The sequence below is a fragment of the Scleropages formosus genome, chromosome 1, assembly GCF_900964775.1.
Source record: "Scleropages formosus chromosome 1, fSclFor1.1, whole genome shotgun sequence".
NCBI classification, from domain to species: domain Eukaryota; kingdom Metazoa; phylum Chordata; class Actinopteri; order Osteoglossiformes; family Osteoglossidae; genus Scleropages; species Scleropages formosus.
In genome coordinates, this window is record NC_041806.1 from 14,096,096 (window position 1) to 14,117,487 (window position 21,392).

General features: G+C 45.5%; 1 protein-coding gene across 3 annotated transcripts in view; it reads left to right on the forward strand.

Moving 5' to 3' along the window:
• The window catches only part of LOC108937804 (neural-cadherin-like), a 139,645-nt gene that overhangs the window by 94,535 nt on the left and 23,718 nt on the right, over positions 1-21,392 (forward strand). For all 3 annotated transcript variants that reach the window (XM_029257678.1, XM_018757962.2, XM_029257684.1), the window contains exons 23-24: positions 13,848-14,062; positions 18,752-18,879. In XM_029257678.1, the coding sequence (XP_029113511.1) occupies positions 13,848-14,062; positions 18,752-18,879 (343 nt within the window). The remainder of the gene's footprint in view (positions 1-13,847; positions 14,063-18,751; positions 18,880-21,392) is intronic.

A 21,392-nucleotide genomic window follows, 5' to 3' on the forward strand; every position in this document is an offset into this window, starting at 1 on the left:
TATGTCTTAAGTTCAGAGTCCAGGGAGAGCAGCTGTGAGCAGCAACACCCGTGACACCTGTTACCCAGGTGAGCTCGGGAGACACCAGACAGCTGACATTTATCAGGAGCTGGTATGACCTTAGAAAAAACAGATCTTGCCTTAAAGAGCAGGTTTAACTCTCCACTCTGAGCACAGTAAGACTGACTGATGGCTGTGGTTCTTTACTCCATGCTGAGGGTGCGAGGCACTCTGTTCAGGGAGCAGCAGCCGACGTGCAAAAGTGCTCACCTTGAAAGGAACTGATGAATGGAGGGGCTGTTTGAAGGTGTGCTGCTCGCTCCGGAGACACCTGATGAGGAGAGACGAAACACTGTTCAAAGGCTCTGTTTTGCTAGCACTCCACCACACAACGAGATAATTGCTTTCCCACAGAATATTAATGAGACCCAGTAAGCGCTCTCACCCACCTGGGAGGCATGATGTGTGTGGTTTTGCGCTTGTGTCTTTCTGTCCACATTTATTCATTTAGCCAACACTTTTTTCAAAAGCAACAATGTTGAGTTACCTAAAATTATTTGCCCATTTGTTCAACTGGGCAGTTTAGGCTAAGTACCTTGCTCAAGGGTATTACAGGAGGTAAGATTCAAACCTACAACCTTTGGGTCCGAAGGAAGCAGCTTTAACTAATACGCTACCAGCTGCCCCTAGAGTTTTAATAAGCAGCTACATTTACAGTCTCTCTAAGCTTTGCTTAGTAATTGGCCAGAGTCTGGTATCCTTATCATCTCACATCTCCTGCCAAATACACCTGCAATTCCCTATATCCCCTATATTCTTTATTTTTTTTCCATAGTGGCTTACAATGATAAGCTATTTGCAGTGATTTACCCATTGATATTGCATGGAAATTTTTACTCTTTCAGTTCAGGATAAGCATCTTGAGATCAAGGGTACTAAAGCAGGAAGTTAGCTTCAGTCCTGGGTCCTTGAGGTCCAAAAGTTGCAGGTCTAACCACTGCGCCACCTTATGTCCCACACTCTGAGTAAAGCATTTAGGATGAGTACTAGATGATGTGACCTCCCCTGTTTGCACAGATTAATTTGCCTTTAGTCACAGAGTCTGTGGGAGGTGGGCTGCTCCAGTGAAGTAGAATGGTACAGATGATACAGAAGACGTCACTGGAAGTTAATTGTGTCTGTTCGTTTATTTGTTTGTTTGTTTTGGTTGCCATTGTTGGAGTAGTTTCAATTTTGATTGAACAGGAATTAGCCTGGTTTAAATAGCAGCTATTGACCCATAGCAACAGTGGTTGCGGCAGCCTCTTGGTGCGAAGACTGGGGGTGCAAAGACAAGGGAGTCTACCTGTGGGAGTTCACCAAGGAAAACCACCGGCAGCGTGTTCCGTGAGGGATGTTGCGTTAAACACGCTGACCATCAAAGTTGTCTACGGCAACCAAGCTGTGCGACGTTGCCATTACCAGAGACCTGGACACTCCTGCTGCTACAGTAACCTGGTTTATCCTCGTCTGTCAAACCCTCCGTCCTGCTTTAATTTCTCCATGGGAGTCTGGAACGGCCAGTCTGCGTTGAGAAGGGCTGGCTTCGTACCACCCTACACTTCCCATCTCTCATTGGACCTCCTGGCTCTAACTGAAACCTGGATCACCCCAGACAACTCCGGCAGAGGTGGAGGCACAGGCTTGCTCATCTCTCCCTGGCGGGAATATTCTGTTCTCCCTCTCCACCTGCATGATTTGTCCTCCTTTGAATGGCATGCTGTCTCTGTCACTGCCCCAATCACTCTTGTTGTATTTTTTCTTTATCACTCTCCTGGCCCTCTCAGCTGCTTCTTGGATAACCCTGACATCTTGTTGAGCTCTCTCCCAGAGGACAACGCTCCTTTGATTCTCTTGAGTGACTTCAACCTGCATATTGCCAACATTCATGCTAATGGCCTTCTGTTGTTCTTACAGTCCTTTGGTCTCTACCTGTCCCAATCCTCTGCTACTCACAAAGCAGGCAGTTGCCTTGACCTTGTATTTTTCCGTAACTGTGGCTGTCCTGTCCTCTCTGTTACTCCGCTGCATGTCTCTGATCACTTCTTAATTTCCTTTAAATCCTGTGTCACCACTAATTTCTCACCTTTTTCTGCACCCATTGTCACCTTCCGCCGCAACTTAAAATCTCTCTCACCTTCCTGTTTTGCCTCTGCCACACTGTCCGCTTTCCTTTCTGCTGCACAATTCTTGGATCTATCAACAGACGATGCCACTAACATTTTCCTCTCTGCCCTATCTTCCTTTCTTAACTCTCTGTGTCCACTGTCTTCCAGACCAGCATGCCCCAGCGCCACCCCATGGCTGACTGATACGTTACATGCTAACAGGACCAAACTCCGGGCTGCAGAGCGAAGATGGCAAAAATCCAAGACTCGTTCAGACCTGGATGCCTACAAATTACTCTAAAGCTACTTTTCACTCTGCTGTCTCTTCAGCTAAAACTACCTTCTACCACAACAAAATAGTCTGCAACTGAAAAAACACACAGACTCTTTGCCACCTTCTCATCCCTTCTGTGTCCTCCGCTGCCTCTTCCTCCTTCTTCTCTCACTGCTGATGACTTTGCTTTGTTTTTCAGAGACAAAGTCAACGCAGTCATGGACAAGTTCTCAGCTTCACCCTATCTGGTTCGCTTTGGACGTCCCTGTGGCATTATGCTCTCCAAATTCAAGCTGCTCTCTGAATCTGAAACCTCTGACCTCCTGATATCACACAGAGCCACCACCTGCTCGCTAGATCTGATCCCATCGTCACTCCTACAGACCATCTCCCTGCAACTCTCCATCCTCATCTCTAAGATCATCAGCTCCTCACTCTCCTCTGGTTGCTTCCCATCTGTCTTCAAAACTGCCCTCATTTAACAGCTGGTAAAGAAACCCTCTCTGGATCCTAACTCGGTCCAAAACTACATACCAGTCTCCCTCCTCTACTTCCTCTAGAGTGGGCGGCCTGGGATCAACTATCTGATTTCCTCACTCGGAACCATCTCCTCAATGGATACCAGTCAGGTTTCAAAGTTAGTCACTCCGTGGAGATGACACTTCTGGTGGTGTCTGATGCTCTCCAATCGGCTAGAGCCCCCTCCCTCTCCTCGGTCCTCATCCTCCTTAATCTGTCTGCAGCATTCAACACTGTCAATCACTGGATTCTACTCTTTTCTCTTAGTCAGCTTGGGTTCAAAGGAATGGCACTAAGATGGTTTGAGTCCTACCTATCTGACAGATCCTATCAAGTGGTCTGGCGGAGCTGCTGTTCTTCTTCTCTGCCTTTCTCAACTCTTCTCTTTTTGATCTACACCTCCTCCCTTGGCTCTGTCATAGCCTCCCATGGATTCAAATGCCACTGCTATGCTGATGATACCTAGCTCTTCCTCTCCTTTCCACATGGAACATCATACATTTCTGCATGCATTGCTACCTGCCTGTCAGACATCTCAGCATGGATCTGATCACCACCTCCAACTCAACCTTTCCAAAACAGAGATTCGGACCTCCCAGCTGGCCTGTCCACCTGTCATGATCTATCAGTCAAACTATACAACTCACTCATTTTGCCTACCTCCTCAGCTAAGAGTCTTGGAGTGGCGATTGACTCAAGTCTATCTTTCTCTCAGCATACTGAAGCCACAACCCCGACCTGCAGATACATCCTGCATAATATCCGCAGGATCCGTCTGTACCTCACAACTGACTCTGCCCAACTATTTGTCCAGGCCATGGTGACATCCAGTCTGGACTACTGCAACTCTCTCATGTGGCCTTCTCTCTACTGCCATCAAACTTTTGCAGCTGATACAGAATGCTGCTGCAAGAGATGTGTTCCTATGTATCGCCTCTACTCATTTCTCTACACTGGCTTCCTATAGCTGCCTGGATCAAATTCAAAACCCTGGTTATTACCTACAAATGCATCAATAGAAGTGCTCCTAGCTATTTACAAGACTTGATCAACTGCTACACCCCAACCAGACCCCTTCTATCATCTACTTCTGCTTGCTTGGTGGTCCAGCGCACAAAAAGTAAAGCGTGGAGGTTCTCAGTTATGGCTCCGTTACATTGGAATGACCTCCCCCTCTCATTCAGAATTGCTGAAACTCTGTCTACATTCAAGGAGGTTCTGAAAACTCACTTTTTCAGGATTTACTCCGCCCATGATTTCTCAAGCTCATGTATGGTGTAACTGTTCATGCACTGTAACGTTTGTGTACCTTTTTATATAAAAAAAAAATTGTAGGAAGGTGATCAGGATTCGTCTGTCCTGCGTTTTATGTACCTACTTGTGCGATGAACATCAATGCATAAAATGGAAAGAGACAAACTTGGTTCACTTAAGAATCACTTGACTGCACCTATGTCTCTCCTAATGTAATGCACAAATTGTATTTTTGCTGAGATGTACGTCGCTTTGGAAAAAAGTGCCTGCTAAATGAATAAATGTAAATGTAAGTGCAAACACAGCAACTCCATATAAAGGTTTACTCTCAGATCAAGTCTGAAACCCCAAAATGATCGAATGATGAAACAGCAAGGAAACCATAACCTCTGTACTATGTTAACTTAAAACAAGGGTGGCCCAAGTTCTGACTAACATGGCTGAATCATGGTTGAGCATATATAGAATCTTAGCTGAAACATACACTGTGACTCACTGATGGTGAATTCCATACAGATTCTATACACCGATCAGCCACAACATTAAAACTACTGACAGGTGAAGTGAATAAAACTGATTATCTCGTTACAATGGCACCTGATATATTAAGCAGCAAGTGAACAGTCAGTTCTTGAATTTAATGTGTTAGAAGCAGGAAAAATGGGCAAGCGTAAGGATCTGAGTGACTTTGACAAGGGCCAAATTATGGTGGTTAATCAACTGGGTCAGAGCATTTCCAAAACGGCAGGTCTTGTGGGGTGTTCCTGGTAAGCAGTGGTTAGTACCTACCAAAAGTGGTCTAAGGAAGGACAACTGGTGAACCTGCGACAGGGTCATGGGCGCCCAAGGCTCAGTGATGTACGTGGGGAGCAAAGGCTAGCCTGTCTGGTCTGATCCCACAGAAGAGCAACTGTAGTACAAATTGCTGCAAACCTTACTCCTGGCCATGATATAAAGGTGTCAGAACACACAATGCATCGCAGCTTGCCATGTATGGGACTGCGTAGCCGCAGACCGGTCAAAGTGCTCATGCTGACCCCTGTCCACCGCTGAAAGTGCCTACACTGGGCACGTGAGAGTCAGAACTGGACCATGGAGCAATGGAAGAAGGTGGCCTGGTCTAATGAATCATGTTTTCTTTTAGCTCATATGGACAGCCGGGTGTGTGTGCGTCATTTACCAGGGGAAGAGATGGCAGCAGGATGCACTATGGGAAGAAGACAAGACAGAGGAGGCAGTGTGATGCTCTGGGCAATGTTCTGCTGGGAAACCTTGAATCCTGGCATTCATGTGGATGTTACTTTAACACTTTGAGACTGTTACAGACCACGTACACCCCTTCATGGCAATGGTAATGGATAATGCGCCCTGCCACACTGCAAAAATTGCTCAGGAATGGTTTGAGGAACATCACAGAGTTCAAGGTGTTGATTTGGCCTCCAGATGCCCCAGATCCCAATCTGATTGAGCAGTTCCAATCTATGGAAGCCCCACTTTGCAACTTATAGGACTTAAAGGATCTGCTGTTAACATCTTGGTGCCAGCTACCACAGGACACCTTCAGAGGTCTTGTGGAGTCCATGCCTTGACAGGTCAGAGCTGTTTTAGCGGCATGAGGGGGACCTAGACAATATTAGGCAGGTAGTTAGTTTTAATGTTCTGGCTGATTGGTTTTCGTTCTGCATTGGCACAGCAAGAATTACACCACTGTGTAAATGTGTAAATCACTTTTACATTTATTCATTTATCAGGCACTTTTCTCCAAAGTTACGTACAACTCAGAGTAAACACAAGTGCATCACCAATAGATGAAGAGTTATAGAGACACGTGATTGTCAAAGCTCAGTCTCTGTGCTGCACCACCAATTTTTTCTGTGCACATTATCAGAGTAGCTGTATATAGAATTGATTCGAAGTGTGATGATCATGACAGATAATGTGAAGCAAATGTACTGGAGAAGTTAGGAGATCAGGAGAGAAGTTGATCTGATAGAGATGGATCTGAGATCCTTCCTGAATGATTCAGCAGGAAAAGGGGTTCTGGAAGGGATTCAGCTACTCTGAGGGACAGAGAGAGCTCATTCAACCTTATCAGATGCAAAACTGAGAACCTATGAACTTTTGATTTGGATCCCCTGTGAGTGGAGTGTGTGTAGGGAGTTATCAGGTCCTGTAGGTATCAAGATACAAATCCATTGATCTTCAAGTAGGCTATGACCAGAGTGTTGGAAGTGGAGCTGAGATACAAATCATTGTAAAGCTGAGCAACATTCTGAGAAAACTGGAGAATCCCTTTGTGAATATCTCTGAATAAATGTAAATGTAGGCAATTTGAAACACAAGCTCCTCCAGAAACAGAATCTTCTGAATTTTAGAAGAATGGTTTTACCTTTTGACTGACCTGAATGAACCACTTCTTGCAGGAAAGATCCAGATAAGTGTATCAGTAAAAGCTACAATTAGGAGCTGTAAATTAAATGAAGGAGGTAAATACAGGATTAGTGTCTTGCTGGACAGGGTATCATGTCATTTAGTGAGCTGGGGCACAAAGAAGAGAAGTTTGTCCGCAGCCCATTGTTAATCCCACACCTCATTTCCCCAACTCGCTCTGCCTTTCCACAGATAGGCCAAAATTACCCTCATGCTCAAGCTGTGGACGCATGTTAGAAACAGCACCCTGGGAATGAGAGTGATGATTTCTCCCTCTCAGCAGAAGTGAGAAATGCTCTTAGCAGGGTGTTGCAGACAGGGCGATGGTGGCAGATTCACGTGAACATCCAGATCAGATGCCTCACATCACCTTCTGAGGTAGACTTAAGTGCAAAATGTTTAAATCTAAGCAGGTAGCTCATCTTTATACACCATTCCATAGATGGCAGATCTCTTAAAAATGAAAAGAAAGAGAATTTGTAGCCAAAAGAAGATTCAATGCTTTGATGAGTTCGATCTTCAGTTGATCATCAGTATTGGCACTTAGAAGCAAATGTTTCTTTACTGTGGACCGCAGTCCTGCTCTCCGGTGGGTCTGGGGTTCGAATCCCGCTTGGGGTGCCTTGCGACGGACTGGCGTCCCGTCCTGGGTGTGTCCCTTCCCCCTCCGGCCTTGCGCCCTGTGTTGCCGGGTTGGCTCCGGTTCCCCGCGACCCCGTATGGGACAAGCGGTTCTGAAAATGTGTGTGTGTGTGTTTCTTTACTGGTCATGGTAGAATCATCTGCATGTAGAAAGTGGAAAAGAAATCGGAACAGGGTGTTTACATGGACTATCAAATCATCCTGATCTATTAGTTAGTTGATTTGTGATTGACCTTCACACTTGACTGTTAACTTCTTTGATATTCGGGTTGTCACGGGGTTTCCCCCAGGTCGGAGCGACAGACTCAATCGCGGAGCACAGGAAGGGCTTCCAGAGGGCAATCAAGAGGAGATTGTCAAAAATAGGCAGAGGGTCATCGATGTGCAGACGAAATCCAAGGGAGAATCCAAGAGACGTAATCCAGAAAACAAGCAAATAGTTCAAGAGCCAGAAAGTCGAGCAGATTCAGGAGAGGGTTCAGGGAAATGAGGATGAGGAGGAGAAGGATGAGGAGAAGGTCGAGGACGGGGATCAGGATGAGGATTCAGGGTAGTCAGGAAAGCAATGGTAAGGTAGGCAAGCGAGAGATAGTGCTGAACAAGGTTCCCTGCCTGCATGTGCTCTGGAGCGTCCTTTTAAGTGGTTGCTCCCTGAGCCGCCGAGGTGCTTCTCGTTGCGCTGAGGGGGGCGTGACACTGGTGGTAATAATCCAAATCCTAGGTCCAAATCCATGTACCAGTTCACTGAATGCTGACCAAATAATCAAGTTTCCAAAAATGCCCACAAGAGAGAAATCCATTCATCCATCATCAACCACCTCTTGTCTTGAGCAGGGTTGCGGTGAGCCAGAGCCTTATCCAGCAACACAGGACGCAAGGCTGAGGGAGAGGGGACACAGCCAGACAGGATGCCAGTTTGCCACAGGGCACCTCAAACAGGCTTCAAACCCCAGACTCGCCACACAGTGGACTCTGGTTGAACCCACACCACCATACCCCCCAAGAGCAAAATACAGCATTTAAAATAAGTCTTTAAAAAAACTGTGGTTGACAACAAATGGAAGCTTCCTATATTCTTGGCTCTTCTGCCTACACGTCCAGTACAGGTTATGGCCTCAGTGAAGAGCCTCTGAGATATGCTTAACATCCAGAAGGTCTGTCAAAACCACCTGGTCAATTAGTGTGATTTGTTTTCTGTCTTTAGGCAGTGAATATATCCATGTGAATAGTATTTTGGCTCAAACACTCTTCATGGGATGTGTTTTGGCTTTGCCTGGCAGCCTGTGATTGCGTGGGATGTCACCCAGAAACACATATGGTGATGCCTCTGCAGCTTTCTGCCAACAGAGTGTCTGACTTTACGGAGTCACTGCTAACAACTTGTTCTGAGGAACAGAGCTGGCAGGGAGCTGAGAGTTTATGGATCACGTACACAGCGGATGTTTGTGTTTATACAGGTAGACACGTGGCTTGGAATTCACTTCTTCAAATATCTGTGTCATTTCATAAATTCCTCTTTGGAGCTATGGGGTATAGTGGTTAGAGCATCCCCTCGCAACTGGAACAGTTCCAAGTTGAATCACACCTCCTCCTGTTGTAGCCTCAGGCAAGGTACTTACTCTGAATTGACATGATAAAAATTACCCTGCTGTATAAATGGGTAAATCAATGTAAGTAGTTTATGAACTTTCATACATATGAATGTTTTTTAGTATCTTTTTTAATAGCAGGGGGCTGTGGTGGTGCGACAGGGTTGGCCAGTGCCTCCTGTGTGGTGGGTCTGGGGTTCAAGCCCTACTTGGGGTGCCTTGTGGCAGACTGGCATCCTGTACAGGGTGTGTCCCTTGTGCCCTGTGTTGCTGGGTAGGCTCCGGCTTGCTGCAACCCTGCTTAGGACAAGGGGTTGTAGACATTGGTTGGTTGGGTTGTTTTTAATGGCATTTTCTCCACTAATCTTTTATTTTTAAATTCCTGTCTGCAGAGGAATGAATGTGACCTGTATTTACCTGCCAGGGCAATAAATGGCAGTAAAGAGTAGCCGAACAGGAACTTGGGACCATCTTAATTCAACTCACTTCCACAGTGTCTGCAGCTTACGTTATGGTGTTTTTGAGTGTTGCCCATCAGTAACAAAGTGAGGAATGTTGGACATGTTTATGGGATAAGTTAGTCAACAATCAACACTGAACAGGAGTTTAAGAAGATATGCTCTGCACATATATGCATTTGCATTTTTTCATAATTATTAATGTATTTATTTAGTCAACAAGCATTATGTGCTTTTGCATTACACACTGCATTTGTAGGGGGTGCAGTGACGCAATGGGTTGGACCGGGTCCTGCTCCCTCATGGATCTGGGGTTCAAGTCCTGTTTGGGGTGCCTTGCGACAGAGTGGTGTCCCGTCCTGGGTGTGTATCCTCCCCCTCCAGCCTTACGCCCTGTGTTGCCGGGTTAGGCTCTGGCTCCCTGCGACCCTGTGTGGGACAAGCGGTTTAGATGTGCAGTGGCACAGTGGGTTGGACTGGGTCCTGCTCTCTGGTGGGTCTGGGGTTCGAGTCCTTCTTGGGGTGCCTTGCAACAGACTGGCATCCCATCCTGGGTGTGTCCCTTATGCCCTGTGTTTCCAGGTTAGGCTCTGGCTCCCCGCGACCCCGTATGGGACAAGCATTTCAGACAGTGTGCATGCACTGCATTTGTTACAGCTTGTTGTTAATACAGTATAAATAATTGTTTTGTAAAAATCAGTAACTCACTCTGGGGGGCACAAAGAGCCACAGAGCCCCCCCATAAAGTCAGTAACTTATTTAGTTAAATGTTTTACTACACACACACACTGTCTGAAACTGCTTTTCCCAAGCGGGGTTGCGGCGAACCAGAGCCTGACCTGGCAACACAGGGCGCAAGGCTGGAGGGGAGGAGACACACCCAGGATGGGACGCCAGTCCATCGCAGGGCACCCCAAGCAGGACTCGAACCCCAGACCCACCAGAGAGCAGGACCTGGCCAAGCCTGCTGCGCTACCGCATCCCCCATTGTTTTACTAAATATTTTTTATTTTTATAGTTATGTACAGGATTTTTCACAACCTAAATAACGGAAAAATCAGTTGACGTCTGCATTATTACCATTTCATGGATTGTGACTCATTGGCTAATACAAAACAAATTCCAAACAGACTTCTGTTCCATATTGTGTTATGTTGAGGAAGTAATTGTACTAGAAGATAAAACAATGCAGGGGGCACTGGTAGGAATGGATGTGTTGTGTAAAGCAAGAAAAACACATAATTCTTGTTGAATAAATAAAGAAATATGTGAATAATAATGAGTAGATATAAATGTGCAGAAACAAACTAAAGATGTAAACCATGGCATTTGTGTGTTTATGCTGTTGGGCTTTGCTGTTTCAGAGTATGTACCATCCATCACAACACCGTTAGAAAGTGGAAAGGCCAGAAAATCGCAGCCCGGCATAGTTTCATCTCCCTAACTCTGTGTATGACAGGAAGTCGCGGTTGCATGCTTGTTCCGAGTGTTTCATCATCGCGGAAATTCTGCTGCGCTGAATGACACAAACAGCTCGCGGAGCCAATCTAGTCCAATGGTGACAGATCAGTGCACAGATCATCGTGAGTAAGAGATTGGCATCCCGCAGACGCTCCTCATTCCCAGCTTCAGCTGTGCTTGTTAGAAAGAGAACAGTCATAGATTTCAGGAATAACGCTCCCTTACAGGGGTCATTTCAGGCAAAGTGTTTTTGTGTCTTTCGAGAGTTAATCTCTTCCTTTGGCATCTGTTACTACTAGATGAGACATGATTTTTGAGACATGGAAAAATTAAAAAAAATACAGTTTCCCAGACAAAAATTATGCAAATTATGCCTGTGGTTTCCAGTTTTGACAGAAAGAGCCAACCACAGTCAGCTTCGTATGTACCAGAGCTTAGTGTGGACCAGTAAAGGCTACTGTCTGTTAGCAATCAGTGTTGGACAGTCAGTCTCCTATTGTCCTATAGTGCCTAAAGTGGGGCCAGACATTAAATTAAAAAGTGATAGATTAAAAAGAGAGATGACTCTAAGTGAAATGCATAGCTCACTCTCAGAATCTTTTTCTCCAAATGTTAATAACATTTGCTTATCTGACTCCTTTGTTCAAGGTTTTATACAATATTAGATGATCATTGTTGCAGTTATTTACACATTTATCCAGCAGGATAATTTTTTTGGTACAATGACATGATTTTACTGGCACAATGAGGACTGCGAGATGGCTTGTTATCACTAGTAAGCAGTATTTGTGAGTAAATTGTTTATTTGACAGTTTTCTCCAACCTGACTTACAGTGTAAACCCCACTTCTTCATAACACGAGGAGCCAGTGCTTACATATTGTTTTAAATGGAAAGATGAATGGCTGCAACAGTAGGTACCGGTTGCGCTCAAAAGCAGAAATGCTGAGATGGACATGAAGGAGGTAACGGATTCAGCAGCTCAGAGATTTCTCAAGATTTCAGGAAAAACGTGTCAATGGCCTCAGGCTGAAGATTAACAGCTGCTGTCGGAAATAAAAATGAAAGACAGGCCAGGATTGCCTGCCCCCATCCAATCTAACTAATACTGCTTTCATATGTGTTACAGGGCAGGGGAATGAGCAGGGAACATAAGAGGATTGTGCTCAGTCTATCATGTGTGCAATGCACCCTCTGACTCTTCTGCTGGAATAAATTGGTTGAATTACAGAGCGCATGACTTTTATTTAATTTATTTTTATTTTTTGTTGAGATATCCAAGAGAAAAGGTGTTAACAGATGGAGATATTAGTGCAGCTTCAGAACTTGTCCAGCTCCCTGGAATCCCTGAGCAGTTTCTCAATGCCCGGCTGTTCCCAGCTCTGTTGTAGTTCTGTTATTCTCAGCAGTCCAATAGTTCATGGACCCAGTTATCTTGGTTCAAATTGAGAGCCACCAGGCAAATTGTCAGCATGTGGGGCACTGGTTTGGTGTCGCGGCTGTGGGTCACTCTGCTAAACTGAGCTTGCCTAGATTAGAAAGGATAGAACCCCAGACGGCCAGGGAACTTAACCCCAGGCCTGATCTGAGACACGTCCGTACAGTGGCAGGGTGATGTCTGGGCCTTTCACTTGTGACTGCGACCAGCCGTCCAGTTTTGCTTTCCCCTATGAGTTCTGCCGTGTTGCCTTTCGGAGTTAGTTTTGTAAACACCACGGCGCCTTTGATTAGTGTTTGCGCTTATTAGAAGGAGCACATTATTATAACAGGCCAGGCATGCAGTTCCTGCAGCCGTCTTTGCTTGTTTGTGTGCCTGTCAGATACGGAGACACAGAGATAACGGCAGTCGTCTCAGCATCTAATCAGAGCAATGGTGAGCTCACACACTCACACACACACACGCACCGCCAGACGCAGAGGAGTTCTCCAGCACACAAATGAGACATGTGAGACAGCGAAGTGGGGGAAGAGCAAGAGTATTGGAATTACTGGTGCGGTACAAAGAAAAATGAACAAGAAAAATAGCTGCATTCCTGATGAAATAAAGAAAACAAAGGGCTGCATTATTAATATCTGCAAGTGTAATGCAATGCACTGCCACACGCTGTGTGCCATGCGCTGTGTATAACGGGTTCAGATGAGGTAGGGGCCTCGCAGAGTGGGCTCTGCTCAATAAGTTTTTTGTATATGTGGGTGGTCACGCGTGCAAGTACAAGCCCTCATATTTACAAAGTGTGGAGGAGGAGAAGGGGCGCTGCCCAATCCCTTCCTCCCTCAACCCTGCAAGAGGCCACAGATTGGCTGCTGCCCATTGGCACTCTATGGGTCTCCTGAAATGAAAACAATATCATGCTGGTTTGAATTTTCTCATCTTTCTTTTTTTGAATTCTTTGTTGTTTATACAGCTCATCTGCACATGACTGGATTTCAGGTGACTGAATGTTGAATGACTGAACAGTCTCGTGCATCACAGTAATATTTCTTTACTGTGTTTTTTAGGATTACAGATAAACTCTTTTAAGAAATCACTTTCTTTCAATATTTGAAGTGATTCACTTGCATAAAACTTGCAAACCCTAACATAAAAAAAAATTGAAATAACAGATTTGGTAAGGACGCGTCGTACACACTGTGGCATCTTCAGCATGGCATCATTACTCTCAGAAATTTTTCCTTTCAGTGATTGGTTAGATGGTGAAATGAAACCCAAATTGTTATAACAAACCAGTTAATTTAAATAAAGTGATTTCAAAGCATACAACTCTCAATGTGTAATATTTTCTATAAATGCAGAATTGTAGGGAACCTTCTTCACAAGATCATCAGTGAAAGAATCACATGTATGACACATGATACAGTGGAATGACTTAGTAAGATGCATGACCAGACCCCCCTGCCACCATGCCAACTTTATCATGAACAAGTAATTTTGCAGCCTGTATGTATGTGTATTTGTTTGTTTGTTTATATGGCACCCACATACTCAGGGGCCACAACTCCCTCCAGTGTCACACACACTGTCCGTGGAAATGTTTCACCCATTGCTGTTCCGTGGTGCTTTTTTTCCACTCCAGATGCCAGTGCCCGTCACAGTACGAGGGTCCAGAGTGCCAGCAGATCAAGCACAGTTTCTATGGCAACGGCTATGCTTGGTTTCCTCCCATAAGGCCATGCTTTGAGAGCCACCTCTCCCTGGAGTTTATCACTGAGGTTGCAGATGGCCTGCTGCTCTACAGTGGCCCCGTGGCACAGCTGCAGCCCTGGGATCCCGAGGACTTCATGGCCATAGGTACTGTTTGGTGCAAACACCCAGAAAAAATATAGACCATCCAGAAACTTCCAGAAAATCTCAGTACAAAAGTCCAGACAGACACAACAGAGAAGTTCAGAAATAGTACAGCAACGTCAGTATGGACATGCAGAAACACTCAGTGCAGATTTCTAGAAACAGTACAGGTGTCCATTACATTCAGTAGAAATGTCCAGAAACAATGAGCCATCCAGGAGTACAAACAGTATCTGTAGAGACAGCCATGAAAACTAGATTTGAAATTTCAACCTTCTGCAGAAACAGGAACAGTCACCACAAATGTAAAAAATTAAAAACAGAAAGTATCAACAATATTATCACTTATAAGGGCAATATGATCCACCAGTCAGGAAATAGTGTATTCTGCAATCTGTGATCCACTTAAAAAAAAGACTAATTGTCGTTTGCCACGTTATCGTACATAAGGAGTGTCACAAGCGACATGACACCTGCCTCCAGAGCTTTCACTACCATACTGCATGATGACAGTACACGCCATGAAAACACTCATGCTCTCTGCTCCATGTTCGCAGGTCCTACAGAGGTGGAACTGGTAAAAAAACAAAAATAATATTAAAATTCTTTTTTTGAACAGTAATTTTGAGGGTCGCTGTGAAGGCTTCATGTTTTTAACACTAGCAGAGGGACTAGATCAGCACAGGTGAAGACAGGCTGATGGCAGGTGACAGACACACATGCGCACACAGATTGCAGCTTTACAGTTGCCTTTATTCTGTTTATCTGTTGTTTTTCTCTACACATAGCTACTATGCTCATTTATACAGCAGGGTAATTTTTACTGTGTCAGTTCAGGGTAGATACTTTGATCAAGGGCACTATAATGGGATTTAAAGTCAATCATGCTGATTACAAAGTGATATCCCTAACCGCTAGGCCACCTGCTGGCACGATCCGCTTTCCTTTGAGAGGGATTTAAGGCTCTTGCAGGTTCTGTGCACTGTTGCACCCTTGTTTGTGCAATGATTCATTGGTGTTTCAGCCATGTTTCTGCACCGTTGCAAGCAAGTGGCTCCAGGTCCTACTGGGCTGTGTACATTTTTCTGTATGATGATTAATTCTTCACTCACTTCAAAACAGATCTGCTGCCGGGCATACGCACCAGGGCCTCGGAGGCTCGGGCTGAATTCAGGTCAATCCCCAGCTTGTTGTTTGATGGTGTAAGATTCTGCTCAGCAAGTTCAGTTGAAGTACTACACACAGTGCTGTATGTGCGTGTGTGGTTTGTATGCTTGTATGCCTGTGTGTCGTTTTTATTAACTTAAATCTTCAGTTTATCTCTGTATAGCCCAATCCTAACTCACTGCCTCACTGCAGATTCTTGGATAGTAAAGAACCTACAGAGAAAATGTGTGTGAGGAAATGTGGAAAGCAGCAGAGGCTGGGGGTCAGAAGTGAAGTTGTGGCTGTATATGTGTCCATGTGGAAAAAAGCTTGCTCCTGCCTTTTGAATAGTGTATGCTTGTATCGCAATTTACTCACACTACACCCCTAAATCCTCATTCCCCCTTTTGACTCTTCCTGTCCTAGGAATATCTGAGTTGACTTTACTGTACATGAACAACAACGCACAAAGGAAACAACAGTGTGGGTCTTAAGCCTGGATTTAAAGGTGTCCAGAGCAGTTCTAATATTCTGGACTTGGTTTTTGTTTGCATTTTCTCAGTGGTTAAATGGTAAAGCCATAATTTTACATATTTATTTTGTAAACCTGTAAGAGATTTCCTAGACAGTGTCATTTGTGACTGGCAGAAACAACAGAAATTAACCTCCACTATAAACTACATCACCCATTGTCCTCCTCTTGCTCTAAGGGCAGATAGGAGTCATATGTCAAAACTGCCACAGCTAAACAGTTTGCTTCTAGTTATGGTCTTACTGGTGAACCTTTTGTGCCTTGGGAACTCTTTCTCTGTTTTTCTCAACTAAATTAATGGTGACAAGGAGTTCTTTCTTAGAGTACTCACCTGATGTGCAGCTCTTCAGGAACAAACGACACTCGTTGCGTAGGGAGACCTGTACTGCAAGGTTGCTATACAATATAGCTTCGGTAAATATCGTCATACAAACTCAGTTAGCGGTGTGATGTCCTAGGGACTAGATGCAAAGGCTTTGGTACGAACTTCAAACAGTTGATTTCTAAAAGATTCGGCCCATGTGGGTCAGCTGCAGATGACTAACATTCTCACCTCTCTGTGGGTTTGGATTGGTCTTGACTTTCCCTCCCATCTCTTCTTGCTGCAGGCTTTGGTAATGCTCAGTGGAGAGGAGGAAAGTGGATATGTATCTTCCAATACTTTGCTGGCTATCTGAAGATGTGTGGCATTGATTTGAAAGGGTAGACAATTACAGTTTTACATTTGGACTTCTGGCTAACATTGTCCATAGCTTTAACCCAATGACTGCCAGCTGTCCTCCTTCGGTAATTCATTAAGATACTAGTGCTGATTTAACGTCTTTGCTAGACAGTGTCTCTAATACCTTCAAACCTTAAACAAGATGCTTTCATTATGACCTTTGGATGGTCCTGCTGTCAATCACTGCCTGGGAGAGACTACACAAAGATGGCCTTCATTTGGTCCATCCTTTGATTGGTAGCCTTAGGCCATTCAAGTTCAGCTTCAAACACCTTGAGGGTTTCAAAGAGAGGTCTCGAACCACAGTGAATTGCTGGGGATTCCCAGCGTGACAGGGATGGATGGGAATTTTTTTCAGACTCACTCTTCTGCGAGGGTTTAGACAAACTCAGGAATGAAGAAAAGGTAGCACCAGAAACCCAACCCATTAAGAGCCGTTTACGTCAATATGCTTCACCCTCTAATCTTGAGACTTTCCTTTGAGAACGTCAATGCCATATCAAACATTATTTTCAAGTTTGCTTTGTTTTTCCAAGTATATCCCGGGGGGGGGGGGGGGGGGGGGGGGTCTGTATGCCAGGCTGTACTTTACTTCTAATGGCAGAAGTGGTTCCCTCCATTTCCTGCTCATCTGTGTGGTCAGAGGTAATTTTTGGAAGGGTTTACTCTGAACGCTCAGCGCTACCCTGGGTACGGTCTTTGAGTTTAAGAGAAGGATTTTATTGCTATTTGTTTGGGGGAAATAAGAGTGCGTTTGGATTAAGGCTGCCCTCCGGCCTTCTGTACCACGAGTGTAGGATTAATCCTTGCTCACATCGGACAAAGAGGCAGATAAAGCCGCAATGGTGACAGGAGAGTCAGCGAGGCCACAAATGTGGATTAAAGGCAGAAGTGAGCAAAAAAACATTTTTTTTTTCCAGCACTGATCTGTTTTACATCATACAGTATCTCTAAAAGAAAGAACTCTTGTCCTCACCCTGCAGGGGCTGATTTCCAGCACTTTGTTGGAGCTGATTTAACTCCTTGTGTGTTCTCCACTCCCATGCTGCTGTAGGTCCAGCTCTGCTTCTCCTGCTCGGTCTTCCATAGGGACAGAAATAATGGATGAGCGTCTGAAAAGCTTTTAGACCCATCCATGCTGATGCCTGACTTTAATCCCCATTTGAGAAGGGGTCATAATCCATCATCCTCCATCTCACCTCAAAGGTCTTGACAGACACCCATAGAGCCAAACCAGCTTATAACACATCTAAAAGGGTTTGGGTCATCACCTGTGATAACGTGCCAGCTCATGTGAGGGCAGGTGGTGTTTTAGAGGATCTAAGAGATGTCTGCTCAGTGGTTATGCTCTCAGGGAGGTTTGCTACCAGCTCCACATGTACTCATGCTGGAGTTGATAATGGGTTTGAACTGTATGAACTGGTGCTTCCCGTGCTCTTGTACTGGAGAATGCGGGTCCCCTGTAGGTCTAAGTCACAACACATTTCTTTACATTCTCACTTTATTTACCTCCTGACCCGATGCTTTTATCTGGAGAAACCTACAGAGGCTGCAGCGTTAACACCTCTAATCTACTATTTTTGTGGTTGGAAGCTGTTTACTGGAGCTCTTCACGTTAAGTGCTCAGCTGGAGTTTCCGATGTTCCTTCTCCCCTTGCGACTTGAACTTGTGAGTCCATCTCCTTGAACGCCCTGGCTGCACTCATCATAAGGAGAAGCTCTGTCTCTAGGCCTCCCATGGTTGATGTAGACATCCAGACAAGAGAGCAGAAACTCTTAGATTGAGAACATAAGACAAATGAAAGATTTAGTCAAAACACCTCATTGTGTCTTCAAGTTAAAGAAAAGCTTTCTATGGCCCGAAAACTTAGCAAAATATTTTAACTGGGGAGGGTGAAAGAAATAGACAGGCATATTTTGGTGTGTTTTCCAGGCATCTGGATCAGTGAGCTCACATGAATTCTGAGCTTGGCACATGCCCACCCCCCAGTGCTCCGCTGCCCCTGGCACATCACTGGATGGCAGATGGAAGCTGGCAGAGTGGGGCTGAGCTCCTTGCTGCTGCTGTTGGCTTCATTGATTTTTAATTTGCAGACTGACGAAGCAGAGAAAGCTGGGAGTCAATTAATATGTTCATTATATGATGTTTGAGGAAGACGGCTGTGACATTCTTAGCTGTGTACACCTGTGTGTGCGTGTGTGTGTGTGACTGACACATCACAGTTCACCTGAATATCCGTCTATGACCCAGTGGTGCCTGGGAAGGTTCCGAAAGACGTGTCTCCCCCCACAGAGCTCATTAACGGCACTCCAACCCTGAAGGTGAACCATGGCTCCGGCACGCTGGTGCTACAGTTGCCTGGCAACGTGGATGTGGCAGACCGACGGTGGCACCAGCTGGACATGAGGAGCGATGGCAAGGTGGGTGTCACCATGACAACTGACACTGATGCCACCTTGCAATTCTGCCCAGTGTTGGCTCCACCCACAGGGCTGCGATTTTTTATGTTCAAAACTGTTCTTTTGTTATGTGTCGGTGTTGATTTAGCAGCAGAAAGGAAATTAAGGAAATCAAATTCTGAGATCATTGTAACATTTGACGGGACTTTTTTATTTTCAAAAGGTCAACCAAAGTGGAAAAGAAAGGGGTGCATTGCATTATGGATATGACCAGGGCAGGGTCAAAGGGCTATGGACATGACCAGAGTCAAACTGTTAGGTTTTGCCTAAAGTGGATTATTTCTTTCCCTGACCATCTGCATGGCCAGAAAAACATTGTCAGCGCGACACACTAGGATATAGGAGATAGTATGTTTATTATAAATACGAGGAACAAGGTGGGAATCGTGGTCAGGGACAGGCGTGTTTCCAAAAACTGAGAGGAAAATATTGATCAAAGGGCAAATCTAGGTCAATGTCGAGGAGTTGAGCATTGGTCGAAGTCAAGAAAATTAAGATGTAGGACGAGGAGTCTGGGGCAGCGAGGGAGTTGAATTGAATTGAAGACTTTATTTTCATTGTAAGGGGGGATGTGGCGGTGCAGTGGGTTCAGCCAGTGCCCGCTGTGTGGAGTTCGAGCCCTGCTTGGGATGCCTTGCGATGCACTGGTGTCCCATCCTGGGTGTGTCCCCTCCCCCCTTTGCCTTACACCTTGTGTTGCTGGGTAAGGCTCCGGCTTGCTGCGACCCCACTCGGGACAAGCAGTTGTTGGCGATGGGCGGAATTGTCATTGTACTGCTTTGCAATACAGCAAAATTATAGTGGTATTCTTTGAGGTCTTTAGACAACAAAATAAAAAGCAAACACTTAAGTATAAAAATAAAAAATTTAACAATTTAAACAAAATAATAAAGTATACCAGTAAGGCAGTAGGACAGACAGTAAAAGACTTACAAATAAATAAAGAGGTAGGAAAGGCAGGAGCACAGGTGAGGAGGCAGGGCAAGGAGGAAGAGGCAGGATCACAGGGCGAGGAGTTGAGCAAGGCAAGGTAGGAGTTGTGTGCACAGAGGGGACAGGTATCTTGATGAGACTTTGCGACCTGGGAGTGGTGGTGTGATTCCCTTTATTCTCTACCATGCCTATTCCTGCTAGGTGTGCCTGGCTGAGGTGTGACTGGGGGCATGACAGTACCCCCTCCCTTATGGGCGGCTCTCGCTGTCCTGAAACCTATGGAAGGGGGTCGTCTGCTGGAACAAGTTGCCTGCTGGTACAGGTGGTCCCTGAGGAAGTCAGAGATGAGGGAAAGGTGAAGGATGTTGCATGCCAGGACAATTGTGCTCCTCCAGCCCATACCCTTCCAAATCTACCAGGTAGTTCAAACCCCCTCGTTGGCGCTTGGAGTCTAGGAGGGAACAGACAATGTATGCTGGAGACCCATTTACCTCCAACGGGGGAGGAGGCATGGTCATAGGGGTCCTTTCCACTTTTCTGATACCAGGAGTCCATAGCTGGTTTCTCACTGTGGCTCAGATGCCAGCAGAACAGGGGCAGCTGATAACCTAGGAGATACTGGAATGACGACACCTCTGTGGAGGAATGAGTGAGTGAGTTGTGAGCATATTCGGCCCATTGCAGGAACTGGGACCATGTGTCTTCTTTTGCCTGTGGATGATACCCAGAGGTCAAGTTGACCGACAACCCTAGACGTTGCCAGAATGCTTTCCACACCTGGGATGTGAATTGTGGTCCCCTCTCGGAGATTATGTCTTCTGGAAGGCCTAGAGGCTAAAGACATGCTGGAACAGAAGTTCAACCATGTCCAGGGCAGAGGGGAGTTGAGGAATGGGAATCAGGCAGCAGGATTTTAAGAAGCAATCAGTGACAACAAAGATAACAGTGTTACAATCAGAAGGGGGGAGATCTAATGAAATCGATAGCTACATGGGACCACGGGCAGGAGGGTACAGATAGTGGCTCCAAGAGTCCCGCGAGCCTCTGGTTTAGGGATTTGGACTGTGCACACACCTCGCAGGACTCTGCAAAATTCTTGTCATCACTAAGCAAGGGTCACCAGAACATCTTCTGCACCATGGAGAGGGTCTTGCGTAGCCTCAATGCCCTGCTGTAACAAAGTCATGCACCCAGTGAAGTAAGGAGCGTTTTAAGCACACTGGGATATATTCCTTAGCTTCAGGCCAGTCAGTGGGTCTTGGCTCCTCCTCCAAAGCTATTCGGAGGTCTTCAAGAAAATGCCATTGCACTTTGGACAACAAAACATGGATCGGGCAGGATGGGTTCTGGGGCAGCCAATTCCGGGTCCCAGTCATGTATGCTCGATAAAGCATCTGCTTTTGTATTCTTCAACTCTGGGTCTGTACGAGACCGTGAACCAAAAATGTGTGAGGAACAAGGCCCACTGCGCTTGTGAGGGGTTGAGGTGGCTTGCCTTTTCAAATATTCCAAGCCCTCCCGTAAATCCACAGTAAAACTTA